This window comes from Chaetodon trifascialis, chromosome 14 (genome assembly GCF_039877785.1).
Source record: "Chaetodon trifascialis isolate fChaTrf1 chromosome 14, fChaTrf1.hap1, whole genome shotgun sequence".
Taxonomy (NCBI): Eukaryota; Metazoa; Chordata; class Actinopteri; order Chaetodontiformes; family Chaetodontidae; genus Chaetodon; species Chaetodon trifascialis.
Genome location: NC_092069.1, coordinates 20,476,785 through 20,492,836, shown reverse-complemented (window position 1 = coordinate 20,492,836; position 16,052 = coordinate 20,476,785). Strand labels below are relative to the sequence as shown.

At 44.2% G+C, this 16,052-nt stretch overlaps 1 protein-coding gene across 4 annotated transcripts in view; it reads left to right on the top strand.

The window, feature by feature from the left end:
• The window catches only part of pacs2 (phosphofurin acidic cluster sorting protein 2), a 56,609-nt gene that overhangs the window by 35,769 nt on the left and 4,788 nt on the right, over positions 1-16,052 (top strand). The window contains exons 2-21 of one of the 4 annotated variants that reach the window (XM_070978511.1): positions 1,074-1,161; positions 1,624-1,713; positions 2,634-2,759; positions 5,021-5,183; positions 5,486-5,559; positions 5,750-5,830; positions 6,842-6,901; positions 7,003-7,157; positions 7,964-8,054; positions 8,586-8,657; positions 9,126-9,250; positions 9,400-9,532; positions 9,717-9,821; positions 9,936-10,042; positions 10,200-10,354; positions 10,640-10,750; positions 10,937-11,045; positions 12,239-12,271; positions 15,179-15,223; positions 15,947-15,989. In XM_070978511.1, coding sequence (XP_070834612.1) covers positions 1,074-1,161; positions 1,624-1,713; positions 2,634-2,759; positions 5,021-5,183; positions 5,486-5,559; positions 5,750-5,830; positions 6,842-6,901; positions 7,003-7,157; positions 7,964-8,054; positions 8,586-8,657; positions 9,126-9,250; positions 9,400-9,532; positions 9,717-9,821; positions 9,936-10,042; positions 10,200-10,354; positions 10,640-10,750; positions 10,937-11,045; positions 12,239-12,271; positions 15,179-15,223; positions 15,947-15,989 — 1,966 coding nt within the window. The remainder of the gene's footprint in view (positions 1-1,073; positions 1,162-1,623; positions 1,714-2,633; positions 2,760-5,020; positions 5,184-5,485; positions 5,560-5,749; positions 5,831-6,841; positions 6,902-7,002; positions 7,158-7,963; positions 8,055-8,585; positions 8,658-9,125; positions 9,251-9,399; positions 9,533-9,716; positions 9,822-9,935; positions 10,043-10,199; positions 10,355-10,639; positions 10,751-10,936; positions 11,046-12,238; positions 12,272-15,178; positions 15,224-15,946; positions 15,990-16,052) is intronic. The other 3 variants (XM_070978513.1, XM_070978514.1, XM_070978515.1) reach the window with 3 other exon arrangements.

Here is a 16,052-nt window from a genome sequence, read left to right as displayed (position 1 = left end):
CCTTCGCAGTCGTTGAATAGCGATTCCTGCTGCTGAATGACATTCAATGCCGTGTTGTTATGCCCCAGAATAATGTCAGAGTGATGTCATTCCAGGCAACAGCACCGTTAACGCTGCTTAATTTTGCAGTGAAAAGGAGAGCCGGATGATAAATGGTTGGTGAAAATAGGCCTCCAGATTGTGAGCAGCCAGCCTGCTCAGAGCAGCTCCTCTGAGTGATTCAGTCAAAGGAACCAAAGAGTGCCTCAAAAGAAAAGCTCCTTTTAAATAAAAGCTTTTCTTCTTCGCTTTCGTCTTGTGAGGAAGTGTCTCAAAAAATCGTGACAGGCTTGTTAAAGCACACACACACACACACACACACACACACACACACACACACACACACACACACACACACACACACACACACACACACTGCCCCAACAATGCCACCCCGGCTGCCCCGCCACCATCCTGCCTCAGTGTTGCTATTCTGCTCTGCTGGCAGATGCCCGTCCGCAAGAGAAAGAGGATTTAGCTCAGCCTGCCGCTAACTAACAAGTGCAGGAATTTCTAAAAGCCTCTGTGATCTTTAGCCAGTTCTTCCTCCATCGCTCCAGTCACCAGTTTTTTTGAGTTTCACCGATGTGAAAACATTTTTTTCAGATGAGGTTGTGGCTCCGCAGCAGCATGGAAACCTAGAGGTGGCACGTTTGATGGCAGGAATTAGAGTTTGACCAATAGTGTTACTGCGACTGAGTTGGTATATTAATTAATGTTTTATTGAATGAATGTTTACTTCATATCCACAGATATCAGTGAATCTGTGACAAGCTCAAATCTGCCAATCATCAAGCTAGCGAGTTCAGCTCACACCTTTGTATCTGCTCGGCACGAAAGCATCAAACTAACACCTAATTAAAGTGTGAAAACGGCGAGTCATTGACCTGCTGAGTGACTTGCTTCTTGTAAACCGTTTCATGAATAAGCCATCTGTTTTTGTTTTTTTGTGTGTGAAAGACTCATCTGTTTGTACACATTGAAACGCACCAGCGGCGCTAAACTAAACCTCCTTTCTTCATCTCTCTCTTCAGATTGTGCAGTCTGACTCTGAAGAAGCTGGTTGTGATGAGAGAACTTGATAAAGAGCTGATCTCTGTGGTCATAGCGGTTAAAATCCAGGTAAACAGTCACATCAGGGCAGGCGTGTACAAACCTGCTGCACCCACACCCACACACACAAACACAAACAAATACTGCAGAAGACATCCAGCAGTCCTCTATCAGATGTTGACGAAGGACAAAAGAGGGTCTGCAGATCATTTTAAAGCCGTGTTTCATTGCTCTTTTCACGTTTTTCAGGTTGTAAGAGTCTTGTTCAAACTGTGGTAGTAATTAAATCATCCAAACGTGCAGTGAAATACTTTAGTTTGCTTTGTGAAACTGTAATATCCTGTGAAGTACATGAGCTTTGTAGTAAATGTTCACATCAACACATGCAAACACACGAGTACAGTGTTTCCGAACGTCTTGGATCACGTTTGAATTATTTATGCCGTGCACCTTTGCTGCAGCGCGGATGCAGAACGCTTCCACGATAAGAGCTCCCACTGCATTAAACAACAGCCAGTGTTTTATTTACAGGGCTCCAAACGCGTTCTGAGGTCCCATGAGATAGTGCTGCCACCCAGTGGGTCTGTGGAGACCGATCTGGCTCTCACCTTTTCACTGCAGGTAAAAAAAACACACCACTGTGCTGCTGTTTAACATTAAACTTTGCAAGTTGCAAAGTTTCTGAATAGTTTTCCATATTTATTGAAAATTTGAGATTATTGTTGAGATTTTATAGTTATGTAAGATGAGTTTTCTTTCCTGGATTGCAGAAATACTGTCTGGAGATGCACAAAGGACAAAATATTACTAGATCATTAAAAGATAAGGCCGTCAGTGTTCTGTGTTGTTGTTATTGTCAAGAAATCCCACAAAGAGGCGAACGACACGTCAGTCCTTCCCCCGGTGCTTTTACGACAAGACTCACAAATGTCATTGATAAAGGAGGTCGAGTTGGGCTCCGTGGTTTTATTAAAGATGACACTTTGGGTTATTTCACAGGAGAGCTTTCAGTATTTGTGCTTCAGTCTCAAAAGGTGACGCCACACTATCGGCGACATTCAAGTCAAAGCTTTATGACAGATGTGGGGTCGTTCACCTGCACAGTCCTGACAGAGCAGTTCAGCTGAGTTTTTGAGTGTCTATATCAAAGTAGTGAAGGGTGTTTTAACTCCTTATTTAGTCATTAATATCTAACATTTTAGAGAAATTGTTAATATTTTAAAGCAGGGGTTTTAAACTTTACTCAAACAGGACAAAAGTGTGTTTGTTAGGGACTATTTTCAGCTGCTGATTTTGTGCTCTAGTTAGTATTTGTGGCAACAGGACGACAGGATCTTAATAAAGGAACATGAGGAACAGAGGAATACTATATATTAGGCTGCAGAAACACTTGTAAAAGGGTCAGTTCATTGCTGGATTTGCTTTTTTTATGGGATTTATTGACCACAAAAAAAAATAAAGAATATCCCCAACCTGACCTTTAAAGCCACCAGTTGAACTGCAGGGGAGTAATTTGTGTTTTCTCCTTCCTCCCCCTGCAGTACCCTCACTTCTTAAAGCGAGAAGGAAACAAGCTGCAGATCATGCTGCAGAGGCGGAAGAGATACAAGAACCGAACCATCCTAGGCTACAAGACTCTGGCAGTGGGATCTATTGACATGGCTGAGGTATAATGACGAACCTGTATTCATGTCGTCTGCCTAAATGTGTTATTGCTGTGTGCAGCAGGTGGAGGATAACAAGGTTGGAGCTCACTTCCGCTGCACTTAGCGCTAACGTCTCAGGGCCGGCAGGAGCGGACAGATGCATGTGCTCTAAAAGGCTCTTAGGACCAGTGTGAAAATGTAATGAGAAAACGGTGTCTGCCGGAGCTGCAGGTTGACATTTACTTCACCTGGGATTTGCTGGTGCCTCTTTGAGTCACACAGCACAAGAAAAGATGTCTAGAATGAATCATTTTACCCATAAATTAGTCTGAAAATAATACTTTTATCCCTGAAAGACTTAAGATAGTTTCACTTCCTCTTAGCACAATCCTGCTTTAGTCAAATTATCCTTCCAGACGTGAAGAAAACTCCCGTGTTTAAAATGATCCCACCTAATAAACAAATAGTTTCTTGTATTTCAAGAAAACCTAGAATACAGCGCAGACGATGCTGTTACACTAAGGAGCTCCCATATGGCTGACAAAGCTCAGTGGAGCTTATTAAGGTCACATCTCAGCAGCTGAGAGGAGACAAAAAAAAAAAAACATTTTGGCGCCTGGGAGGGAAAAAAAGGAGCAGAAACATCGAGTTGTGCTTCACCACAAGAAAGAAATGGCTCTCGGTTTTTCAACTCAAGGATACAAAGGCGCTCAGAGACAACATACCACACAAGATACAGAGTAAACTGCTGAAGGCTGACGTGGTCTGCAACAAAGAGACCGGTCCAGATTAGGGGCGGTGCTGTCCTGAGGCGACCTGGGCTTGTTGAAATATGCCTCTCGCTTGGTGATTGCTGCTTAGGTGCTGTTGAGCAAGACGCCCAACCCTCAGCTGCAGCGGTTTGAAAGAGCGGGAGGCGGCGGGTGGTTAATCTGCAGCGCCCCGGTGGGAAAGTGTGGGCGTGTGGGTGCCAAATGACAGAAATGGGTCATTAAGATAATTAAGATTTTTCCTCGCTGGGAGTTCAGAATCAGTCTCTCAAGCTTAAGTCACAATAGTTGTTTGACACATTGTGTGTCTGTACTGTACTGAGCAAACACCATCCCGTCCCCTCTAAAATACAGCTGAAAATATGTTAAATATGTCCTTATTTCATGGACCCTGTCAGCAGATCTGTCTCATGTTATTTCCTGTTCCTTTTCAGTTTGTGTCTGTCTGTCAGGGAAAGCAGCTGTTAGCTGCTGTTAACACTTCCAGCTGCAAGCCGGGGTTGAGGGTTTTGCTCAAGGGCACCTCAGTGGTGGTAATGAGGGAGGGGATTAATCCTGCCAGTCCGGAGGATTTAACCAACGACCTTCCAGCCACAAGCTCCCTCCTCTAACCTTTAGGCCACCGTTGTCCAATCACATCTCTTGTAATCTGAACAAAAATTGAAGTGAGTTTTTACGGTTGCTTCGGTTCTGGACTGTTTCTAGGCCGGACTTCCTGTTATCGTGAGGTTGCCAGACACTTTAGCTTAATGCTAAGCAAAGCTCAGGGCGTGTTGTCCGACCATGTTGGAGACGTGAACTGATTGAAAAAGTTTGGAGAGAGAAGTTCAAGTCCTGGCTTCTTTGTCACCTGTGCACAGCTGACCAATCACACGGTGAAGTGAGTCTGAACGTCGGATTGTCTGTTTTGGAAAGTTGCAGAAACCCTGGAGACAACGTCCCTAATCCACTGCCAGAAAGGTCCAACAAGTTCATCTGATGGAGCATTTCCTCTGGCACACTAACCTGAACGTAGCTCCGTATTTACTGCACAGAAACGAGAGGCGAATCAGTTTTCTCATCTGGCTCTGTGCGAGGAAAGCAATTAACCTCATTTCCCAAAATGTCAAGTTATTCTTTTAAATCAAGACAGCCGCCCACAACCCACATGATGTGCAAATCTGACTTTCTCAGGATTGTCTCCACACAACAATCGATTTTAAGCATAGCATCAAAGCAGCGATACATTAATGTTTATTTGGTCAGTCTGACTAAAGCTGTTCCTCTTTTACTGCATGTTGATTTTCCCGCCTCAGTGGCTTCGATGCCCAGATGACCTGCCTTCAAGTAAAACCGAACACTACATTTGAGCCGATATCTCTGAGCCTGCAGTGCATTATGAGTTTACTGCAGGTGGAGAACTTGATATCAGCAGCAGTTGGCGTCACATCGCTTCGTCTCACCGAGGTGAAACATTCCTCCCCCTGCGTTTCCTCCCCTCTCTCATGCTCTCTTTCCCTTCACCTCTCCCAGGTGATGCAGCACCCGACGGAAGGAGGCCAGGTTCTGCCTCTCTGCAGCAACCAGAAAGACATGCTGGGGAAGGTGGCGGAGATCTGGATCTTCTCCCTGTCCAGTCAGCCAATAGATCACGAGGAGGCAGCCCTGCAGGGAGGACAGAAGATCAAATGCTCCGGTACACTTTGGCTCTCGGCACCCCCGGTGTTCGGAGGTTAAAGCAGCAGGACGCCGTCATAATCACCTGATATGCTCATTGGGCTAAACAGCGCAGAGATCACAGGGTTCACAGTGTTTTTTTTTCCTTGCTAATCGTGCAGAAAGCGATTAAAATCAGGTAGCATACAGCTCTGTGTGTGCTGCACATCATGTATATTTAGAACTTGGCTGTGTGTCAGATTTAAAAGGGGCATTGAAATATGCATGAGGCATCTTCTACACTGCACAGCCTTTAATCTCCCTGCTTGTCTCCTGCTTTAGATAACTACTCAGAGGAAGAGTATGAGAGCTTCTCCTCAGAGCAGGAGGCAAGCGACGACGCCGTGCAGGGACAGGTGAGTCACCTGGAAAAGACGGGCAGATTTAAGGGTCATGAGGCGGAACACTTTCCCTCATCCTGGTTGGTCGGTTGACAATCAAGCACACATTTGGGAGTAAAACATCTGCACGTGCACTGCATGTTTTTGAGTAATGCATTCTTCTTTATGGGAGGCTGCATTTGAACTTCATCCTCATTGTTTTCAGGATCTGGAGGACGACGAGTACGATGTGAGGAAGCCAAAGAAGCAGAGGAGGTCGATTGTGAGGACGCCCTCCATCACCAGGGTAAGAAGCGAGAACCTAAAGGAGGTTTAGTCTGAAGTGTCTGTGCAGTGTATACACACAGTGACCTCCAGCATCATGGCAGTAAACTGGTGGGGACGGACTGTTTCTTGGCCAGGTGCAGTAACCTTCCTGGAGTCTTCACTGGTTACCTAGCAACCTCATGGTGACAAGATGACCATCAGGACATTGCTATAAAACCATAACATGTCGATTTTACACTTTGGTTTTTGTACCAATGACGCAAACACACATATTGATGGGTGAGCTTTAAAGGTGGTGGCAGGTGGGCTGAACCAGGTTACATGTTTCTGTCAGCTGGTTGTGATGCAGTGAGGACGAAGACCCAAATGCAGACAGCCCGGAACAGTTCAGTGATTTTAATAAAACATGTTGAACTTTTCCTTTAAGATGCACTTTTTATTTTTATTCTGTGTCTTTCATCCAGCCGCATGAAAGTTTTTTCTTCATAGCTTGATTTAAATTCGCCTGTAATGGATGAAAATCATTGTCAGCATATTTCAAAATGAAATGAGATTAAAAAAGAGGTTTTTCTGTGTCGATTTCAAACAAGATAACCCCAACTAATCTGGGGTGAGCTTTCCTGATGCATCGTAAAGCGGTAAAGGTGCGTCCAGCACGCAGCAGTTTGTTTACATTGTGGGTGATTCATTTGCAGGATGTCACACAATGTTCAACACCTTTCAATGAGCTTTAATGAGACAGTTTAAATCTGCTTTTTCTCGTGGGTGATATGGTTTTACAGAGCGAGGAGATGAAGGTCCCAGAAAGCAGATGAGGCATGATGCCACTTGATTTATTGATTTTACATGAGCGCACGCAGCAAAATCGATACGCGAGCAACACTGCAAATGTATCTACTGCCAGTAAAATGACTAACGTGGAGGAGCTCCTGCTCCTCTAGCTGCTTTCTCTGTATTGGATTGCTGAGAGCAGTGTAGTAAATCATAAGTGGGTCACGGGCTGACTTGCGTTTATTCTCCTGTGTTTTAGCAGCAGAACTTCAAGCAGCGAGTGGTGGCTCTTCTGAAGCGCTTCAGGGTCTCAGACGAGGTGGGTGTTTCAGGCTCGTGTCGATTGGGGAGTTTAGCTCCCTCTTGCCTGTCTGCTGTGGAGCTGCTGAAGATGTAATGCCTGTGCTGGTGTGTGTGGAGGTGCTGGACTCAGAGCAGGACCCCGCAGAGCCGCCCCCTGAGGTGGAGGAGGAGGACCTGGACCTGGACAGCGTAGAGTTCGAGAACCCGAGCGACAGCGGGCCTGAGCTCGACGACGACGACAGCGTCCTCAGCACACCAAAACCCAAACTCAAGTGAGTGTTTCTCCGCAGTGACAAGTGTGTGTGCTTTTATTCAAGAGGAACTTGGCTCATATGAGTTGCTGAAGGCCAAATAATGATGATAACAAGGTTAAAAAGCTTCACAAAAAGTCTGAATTTAATTACAAGCCTGTGCCTTAGCTGAAAGTACGGCTGAAAAGAAAGTTAAGAAAATATGCATGGTTGTTTAAACCCTGCAGCGAGGCCGAGGCTGCTTTCCTGTTGAAGTTTAACCAATATTTGGTGCTAATATTCTATGTTAATGACATTTTAATGTTTAAAAATGCATATATTCAAGGGTTTCTTCCCGTTTTTAATTCTTAGCAGAGTAGGAAACTGCTTTTAGATGACAGGGTACATCATTAAAACATATTCTCGTGAACTTAAAGGAGCACTCCAGCAGTTTCGTGTTGCATTTCAATAAAGAAAAGAAGAAAATCAAAGCGGCAGAGGCTGAGATGTGCTGCCTCTCAGTCAGTGTGGGTCAGGCTCCATTGATGCTGGATCTTTCGCGTCCTGTAATTCAACTCAACAGAGTCTTTCTTTCTGTCTGCCTTTGTAAACACACGTATCTTTCAAACTTCACACCTCCAGTTTCCAATGCAGGCTTTCTGTTAGAAATATGGAACCTCTGAAAGCATAAGCAGTGATGCCTCTCCAGTAATCAGACTTTAAAATTCCTCCAGAGCCGCAGAAGACGTTATACAGCTGCATTAATGTACAACACAGGGTGAAAAAGGAGAGGAGGAGACCTGTGTGTGTTTTCTTAACTTCAGTCCAGATTGCTTTCTGCGTTTCAGGCCATATTTCGAGGGTCTCTCGCTCTCCAGCTCTCAAACTGAGATCGGCAGCATCCACAGCAGCCGGAGCCACAGGGAGCCCCCGAGCCCGGTGAGACCGGCGTCACTGCAGCAGCACAGTGATTAACACAGGATGTAAAACAGTCCCTAATAACGAACAGAGACGCAGGTTAAATTAATCTGAATTCATTTTAAATGACGTTTCTTTGCTCATTTGTACTCCTGACCACATGCACACCTCAGATCTCTGCTTCCTCTACTTAAACAAACTGTGTGACTGATACCGCGGTGACACAACTGGAGGCCGACCAGTGCAACCATTGAGCTGCTTTGATGGCCGATGAGCAAATCCGCTGGAGCGGAGAGCCATCGATTGTCCTGCTCAAGGGCTTTTTCACCAAAGTACATTAGAATAAAATGTTGGATTTTCCCACCAGTCCGCAGGCTGGAACCAGTTAACGTGATCGCTGGTTTGTTTACGAAGCCGTGGGACTTCTGTTGAACCGAGAGTCCACCACAAGATGCTGAATGAAACATCGCTTTACTTTCTGTGAAATAAAAGTCCCTGGGACTCCACGGAAAGCGGGTAATGTTTATTATTCCTCTCACCATCTCATTCCAGATTGACCCAGATAAAACTAAGTGTGGCGGGGCCAAATTTCCAGATGACAGTGTGTCTGATAACGTCTCCTTTGTGAGTATTAGCTCTTAAAGCTGCTTGAGATCAATAACTGGCATCAGCCTTTGTTATTGTGAATCAATATTTTGAGGAAAAACAGAGAAAGATGAGCCTTCTGTGTAGAAAATGCACATTTTAAGTTACATGTGTCTCCTATTTATATGTCTCTTCGTATCGTCTTGTGTTTCTGTGTCTCTGATGTGAAGCACTTGCCTGACTTTACATATGACTGTGTGTTCTGTGTAGCTGTAGTCCCACAGTCACTTATACAGGAAGAGGAAGAGACACGTCAGCTGTTAATTATCAAGTTTGCAATCAGACACAGAATAAATTATAACATATAACAACTTCAATCCTCAAGGACCGTCCAGGCAGTTAAGGTGTGAAAAAGTGTTGTTTTGAAAAGAAAGACGCATAACTCATCTGTCAGTGCTTTTCTCATAAACCCTGCTGCTGTTTGTCTCTCTTTTTGTTTTCCCTCAGGAGCAGCCGGAGGCGGTGACTCCGACCACAGAGCTGGAGATGGACAACATGGACACATTCTTAGAGAGGCTGCCACCAAGTGGCAAAATGACCAAGACAGAGTCCCTAATCATCTCGTCCAACAGGTCGAAATATATAAACAAGAATAAATCACTTCTTTAAAGAGTGTTTTAGTCATCATCACCTGCAGATCAGGGTTTTTGCTTCCTGTTGTGGACGTTACATCGCTGACTCCAGTCCTCCATCGCTCTTCTTCTGCTGTTCCTGTTTTCAGGCAGGAACCGAAGTTGGCAGGGAGGCGAGGAAGGAGCACGTCGCTGAAGGAGCGTCAGCCCAGCAGGCCGCAGAACGAGAGAGCCAACAGCCTGGACAACGAGCGGTCCCTGGACACACGCTGCCACCTACAGGTAGGAGCTGAGAACTGCAGGACAAAAATGCAGATTTTTACCAAAGTTGTGGATTTTATCAACATAAAATACCACTTAGTATCACAGACGTGGCCTCTCTACAAATGATAATGTCTTTATGGTGCCAAGATCAAAAATATGGCTCCTTATTTCAACCCAAAATTTTCTTCTTGTGCCTGCTTAGATCCCAAGAAAGACAGTGTATGACCAACTAAACCACATCCTGGTGTCTGATAACCACCTCCCTGACAGCATCATTCTCATCAACACGTCGGACTGGCAGGGCCAGGTAAGGAATTATAATATGATACATCTACTCCAAAATGACAGAAGGTTATCACTGGTTTTCTAAAGTTACACAGGTTTTGCCTTTCATTTGTTTCTTCTTCTTCTCCCCTCCCAGTATCTTTCAGACATGCTGCAAAACCACCAACTACCAGTGGTCTGCACCTGCACCACGGCCGACATCCAGGCTGCGTTCAACACCATCGTCTCCCGCATACAGAGATTGTAAGCCGGCCTCTCACACGCTGACTTTGGCCTTTGCCATCATATGTTTACTGTCCTGCACAGAGCTGTGGAGAGTTCACTGTGTGAGACCCCACCTCACCACATCTGATGGCATTGATGATGAAACTCTGAGCTCACTTTTCATTTTCTTTCCCAGTTGCAACTGTAACTCCCAGACACCCATTCCCATAAAGATTGCAGTGGCGGGAGCGCAGCACTACCTCAGCGCTGTTCTGAGGCTTTTTGTCGACCACCTTTCCCATAAGACCCCTGACTGGCTCGGCTACATGAGGTTCCTCATCATCCCTCTAGGTTAGTAACAGCCTGCTACTCTTTTTATTGCCTTAATTTCCTATAAAATGTGCTGCCATTGGCGTAGACAGGATGAGACAGGATGTTGGAAAATATCTTTCCACCTGTCTTTCACCTGTCATTACCAGTAACTCTAAAAACTGTGGATCCTTTTGCGCTGGAGGAACAGCGACGCCCGTCCTCTCAGTATTGCCCTTGTTTGTTTACAGTTGTATAATAATTTAGCTCTGCACCTTTAAAGCTGTCTGCCATCTGATTTTGACTGTTTCTATTTGGCTGGTTTAGGTGCACATCCGGTCTCCAAATATCTCGGCACTATTGACTATCGATACAACAGTTTGTTCCAAGATGCTGCTTGGAGGGACCTGTTTCACAAGCCAGAGGCTCCTGTTGTTGGTGGGCTGTTATGTTTAATTACCTTTTTCCTCTTATAGCTCCCTGCAGTCTTTAGAGAGCATCTGCAGTTAGGAAAACTGGTCATTTTTGCTCCTAACCTCCAGAACTTCGTCATTAATGTTTGTGGCTGTGCATTCAGGGACACATACAGTCAGTAGCAGAGAATTAATACTGTGTCTTGTGCAGCCCAGGAGAGCCCGGACGTGGTGTCAAGGGTAACTCAGTACATGGTGGGAGCTAATGGAGCTCACCAGCTTCCCATCGCGGAGGCCATGCTCACCTACAAACAGAAGAGGTATTTTTCTTCTGTCTTCATTGCAGTATTAATACAGAGCAGAGCGAATGTCACACTGAGCTGTACAGAAGAGGGACTTTGAATGTGTTTTTGTGAGCTACCCTAACAAGTTTGGATTTTGTGAGGTCTCAGGGTTTCATCTAACAAATGCTTCTAATGCAGAGCTTTCAGCAGTTTTTTCAAAAGGGGATTGAACTGTTCTGTGAAAGATCGGCTCTATGAACAATCTGCGATACATTAGCCGGCTTTTCAAAATACATTTCATACGTTCTTTCAAGGATTTTTTTTTTTTTTTTACAAATTCAGGCAGAGATATGCAGAGCACGAAAGACACTTCCAACATGTGACGCCAGGAGTGGCAACTGAGAAACAAGCTCAATGATGGTGATTACAAATCAGCACAAAGAGGAGATAAATAAGAGTCAGATGAGGGCTGTTCTCAACATTAACTAGGCTAGAACGGGATTAAGGAAGGAACGAGCCGTCGGATTAGTCATTGTCTGTCTTGTCAGGAAGAAACAAAGCAGACCTATCTAACATGGAAATTAGAGAGCTTTAGAGGTGCTGGTACACAGGTGTCGTCACCTTTATGCAAAGCTAAGCTAAGCTAAGCTAAGCTAAGCTGCTGCTGGCTGTAGCTTCCTTTAATGCTCACACGAGACTGATGTCTATCTTTCCATCACACTCTCCAGCAGCAAGCAAATGTGGACCTATTGCCCTCAGTCATTAATCTTGTCGGCATGCATGCGGAGTCCACAAGAATAAAAGTAAAAACACATACATTAGCCCAACAGTAATCTGATATTACTTCGATTGATTGTACTCTTTGCTTGCAGCATGCAGTGTGTCTTTGGCCGACACTCAGTTAAATGCCGTTTAACGAAGGCAGAGACGTCTAAACATGCGGCGGCTCTCCAGCGCTGCAGGGCGATGCTTCTTGCTCGTGATGAATCTACTCAGGATTAGCGCGTAAAATGAAATTGTGGTTTATTCTGTTTCTGCTCAGATGTTTTCAACCCCCTTTTGAAAAAAAAAAAAAAAAACAGGGTAAAAGTTTGACTAATGTTGGGTTTGTGTGGGAGTGTGTGACATGAGGGAGTGTGTCTTCTAAACATCAGTCTTTCCATCACTGTGTGTGTGTGTGTGAATAACATGTTTTATCTTTTTGTTGTATTTTTTTCTTTTCTTTGAAGGAAAAAGAGCTTTCATTTTGATTTTGCAGTAAGGTATTGTGGTCGATTGAGTTTGTTTCTCATGTAGCTTGGTGACTCATGCGCTTTCTGTGTGTTGGAGTCATTTCCCCTTGAACCTTCTGAGCCTTTTCTGGAGCTTGCCACTTTAACTGCCTCTGAGATTATTATTTTTTTTTTTATTTTTCTCTGCTATTAACGGCTCGAGCTGTAAAGCTCTCAGATAAAATCTAGCTCTGCTATTCAGGCCACAGCTCAGAGTTATACAGAACAGAAGCACACAGACACAGTATGAGATTTTCTTGAACTAATTAAAGCCGCACTAGGTCATGTTTTTATTTAGAAAGCAAGACACAAGAGAGGAGAGATGTATTCCCACCAAGAAGCTCCAGCTTTGTCCTTTTCACCCAAATGAAATTGTGGCTGCGGGCACTTAACCACAGTTTCCACATGTGGTTATTTCATAGCCAAAGAGCGTGACATGTTGTAAGAAAATCCAAACTGCTCGCAAGAGAAGAAATCAAAGAAATGTGAACATCAGCGAGCGATCAGCTGCCTCTCATCTGTTTGCTGTCCTTCGGTGTGAAATGATAGCAGAGCGGCCGCGCTAATGTCATGCTACATGATTTCTAGGGTGTAAAATTCATGTTTTGCTGCATATTTTTAGCTGCCAGATGCAGAATTATCTTTAATTGCCAAAGCTGCAGCTCAACGACCACGCTTGAGTTGAAGAAGAATTCCTTTTGAAGGAATAGAAAGCTGAAGTGAAACCAGAACGTCTGTCTCTGTTCCAGAAGTAAGAAAACCTCATTCAAAAGCCCGCTGACATTTGTGACTGCGGTCATAACTAAACGCAGCCTTGGAATAAGGCCTTTCTCAACAGTATGTTAGTTTTAGGTTTGTTTTTTACTCTATATTTCGTTGCTGCCTTTCATGAACACCATTTCCCAAAAGCAGAGTCGAGTCCACGAGCGAGTTGAGGGTCTCGGTGAGCTCAGATATGTCCGTAATCACAGCAGGAAGGCCAGGATTGAACACTCTATATGCTCTTAGACAGCAGAGATTACAAACATGTTGATTAGTGAGCTTTAGAGGCAGATTTTGTTCCCTTTTTACAGAGCCAGGCTAGCTGTTTCCCCTTGTTTACAGTCTCCATGCTAAGCTAAGCTAAGCTAAGCTAAGCACCTCCTGGTTGTAGCTTCATATTGACAGCACAGACATGAGAGTGGTGTCGATCTTCTCATCTAACTCCCGGAAAGAAAACGTACTTCACAAAATGTTGATCTAACTATTCCCTTAAGTGCTTCGTGCAGTTTAGTGCACTTTTAAATTTATGGCTGCAGACTCAACCAACACCTGTGTGCTCTGTTCTGAATATCTGAGACAGTGTAAGAGCTTCGTGTTCGGGCACAGAGATGGAAATCAGAACAATAAGCAACAGCTGGAATGGTTTGTCCACACAGCTACAAATGGAAAAGAGGGAGCCTCGTGTGTGTGTGAGTGTGTATTTGACACCGCGAGGGTCACCTCAGGTCAAGATGGGAGGTGGTGGCACAAACACACATGTAGACACAAAGGCAAGGCTCATTGGCACTTGTAGGATGGGCGTGTGCGATGAATGGCAGCTCACAGCTCCACCCTCCCGTGTTGGAGGGTGGCGCTAATCAATTGATAAGTGAAAGAATTTCCTCGATAACTCTGACTTCGTAGTGTCTCCTCCAAACAATCCTCATTGATAAGGTATCAGAGGACTGACTGAAGGATAAAATGTGCTGATAAAGTGGCAAGAGACCAAACACCATCATCTGTCCTCCCCCCTCTGGAGCTTTTTCTCCTTTTTCTCCCTCCCTGCTGTCTCCTCTCCGTGATCGCCACGTGCTTCTGGCCATCCATGTCTGTCTGTTATTTGTCCCGTTAGAAGTAGTTTTAGTAGTAGTTATCAGCACTACTGGGCCTGCTTTGAAATTATATCAAAAACTGTTTTTTATATTTACAATTTCCTTTAAATTTTAATGCTATAGCTGTAAAACTAAACTCTAAGCATATTTTTCATGGTCGGTTTTGCAGAGCCGAGTCTAATTTTTGACAGGTGACAGATAAAAATGCAGTTAAAACACATTTGACGCTATTTATGAGAAAAGTAAAATGATATAAAATAATGAACCTGAAAGTGTTGTCATGGCTAAAGTTTATACAAAATACAACCAACTGTGCACAATTAGAAAGCAGTTAGACTCCACTAAGCCTGGTTGCTGAAACCAAGCAGTTAGCTGTCACGCAATGCAGCCGTGCACATAATTATCCAAAACTTTAAGCATTTATATCATTTAAACTAGTGAATTATATGAAAATTCACCACTGTACACAGTTGTCATGAACAAGGCCAAAAGTGTTTTTGCACCAGTCTGTAAGCATGTTTGTTTCTGCTGTAGAGTTGGGCATTTTAATATGGGGGTCTATGGGGATTGACTCTCTTTTGTAGCCAGCCTCAAGTGGCCATTCAAGGAACTGCAGTCCATGTCCAACAGTAATTATATAGCTTATCTATAATCTACTAATATGTCTAATTCCAACCTAGAAGCTAGTTTTGGCAGAGATGCAGGACTGGAGTCGAGGTGTCTCTGAAGGTGCATGCATTACGTCCACACAGTAGCTCCGCGTCCATCTACCTGGATTGACATGCATGTGCATCTTTTAACCGATACATCACACATTTAAGCCAATATATGGATCAAACACATCAGGCAGAAGCCATGTGTTCTGTCAATCCATCCCTGCAAGCCGAGACGAGCATAAATCACTCACATACCAGGCAGACATCTGGCTTTCTCTCTCTGGCTGCTCTCAGACTGATTCCAGCAACAGAAAACAAATCATGGCCTTGATATGCAAACTGTGACCCACTGTAGACTGTCTTCTCTCCTTCTCTCCCCTCCTCTGTAGTCTCTCTGTTTCTTCCCTGGGGGGGCGATGGCAGGTTTCTTCAAGGCAAGAGCAACAACCTCTCACATCATCAAACGTCTTTACATTTAGAAAACATAGAACTAGAACCATTCAGGCTATTTTTCTGGTCAATGCCAGGAAAATAGTTCATGGACGTGCAGTCATGCACTATCGCTCACAGGTAGTGCATGGAACCTGGAGAAGTTTTGGATGTAGGTTGGTGCTCTTCCTTCTCCACTTCCTTGTGACTCAGTAGTTTAGTTGTTCCCCTGATGGACTTGCTGCCTCCTGAATGCCCTTCTGACTTTGGTTCGGTGGATCCAGTCTGTCCCTGCAACAGCTGGATGGCTTTGTCGGAGGTCGAATCGGCCGTCAGCTTGCATGTTTTGCTTTCCACTTCTCCAGCCGCAATAAGGGGCCTGCAGTCGGGAACTGAATCTGTTTTAGTGGAAGTTTGAAGCCCAGAAGCAGCATGCTCTGTTGATTCTGTTTGAGTTTGATAACTCTGCATAATTAGCATTGTATTTCCAGATGTGAAACATTGGAAATCAAAAGTCAACATTTACAAGTTATTAATTACTAGAGCCCATTTTTACTAACTGTAGATATCATGTCTTTAAATTGTAATCCTTTCACAGCCAATTTTTGGAAATGCTTGTCGGAGTTAGTCCCTTTAGATTCAATCTTTTTTTTTTTTTTTTTTCATCTGCACATAATTTACTTCCTTTTAATCATGACATTTTTTTGGTCTGTGCTGCTTCTCCACAGCCCTGATGAGGACTCATGTCAGAAATTCATCCCTTTCATTGGGGTAAGTACCCTCTTTATTTCCAGATTTGCCTCAAAGATTCTCTGTGTTGATTTTGTCTTTTCT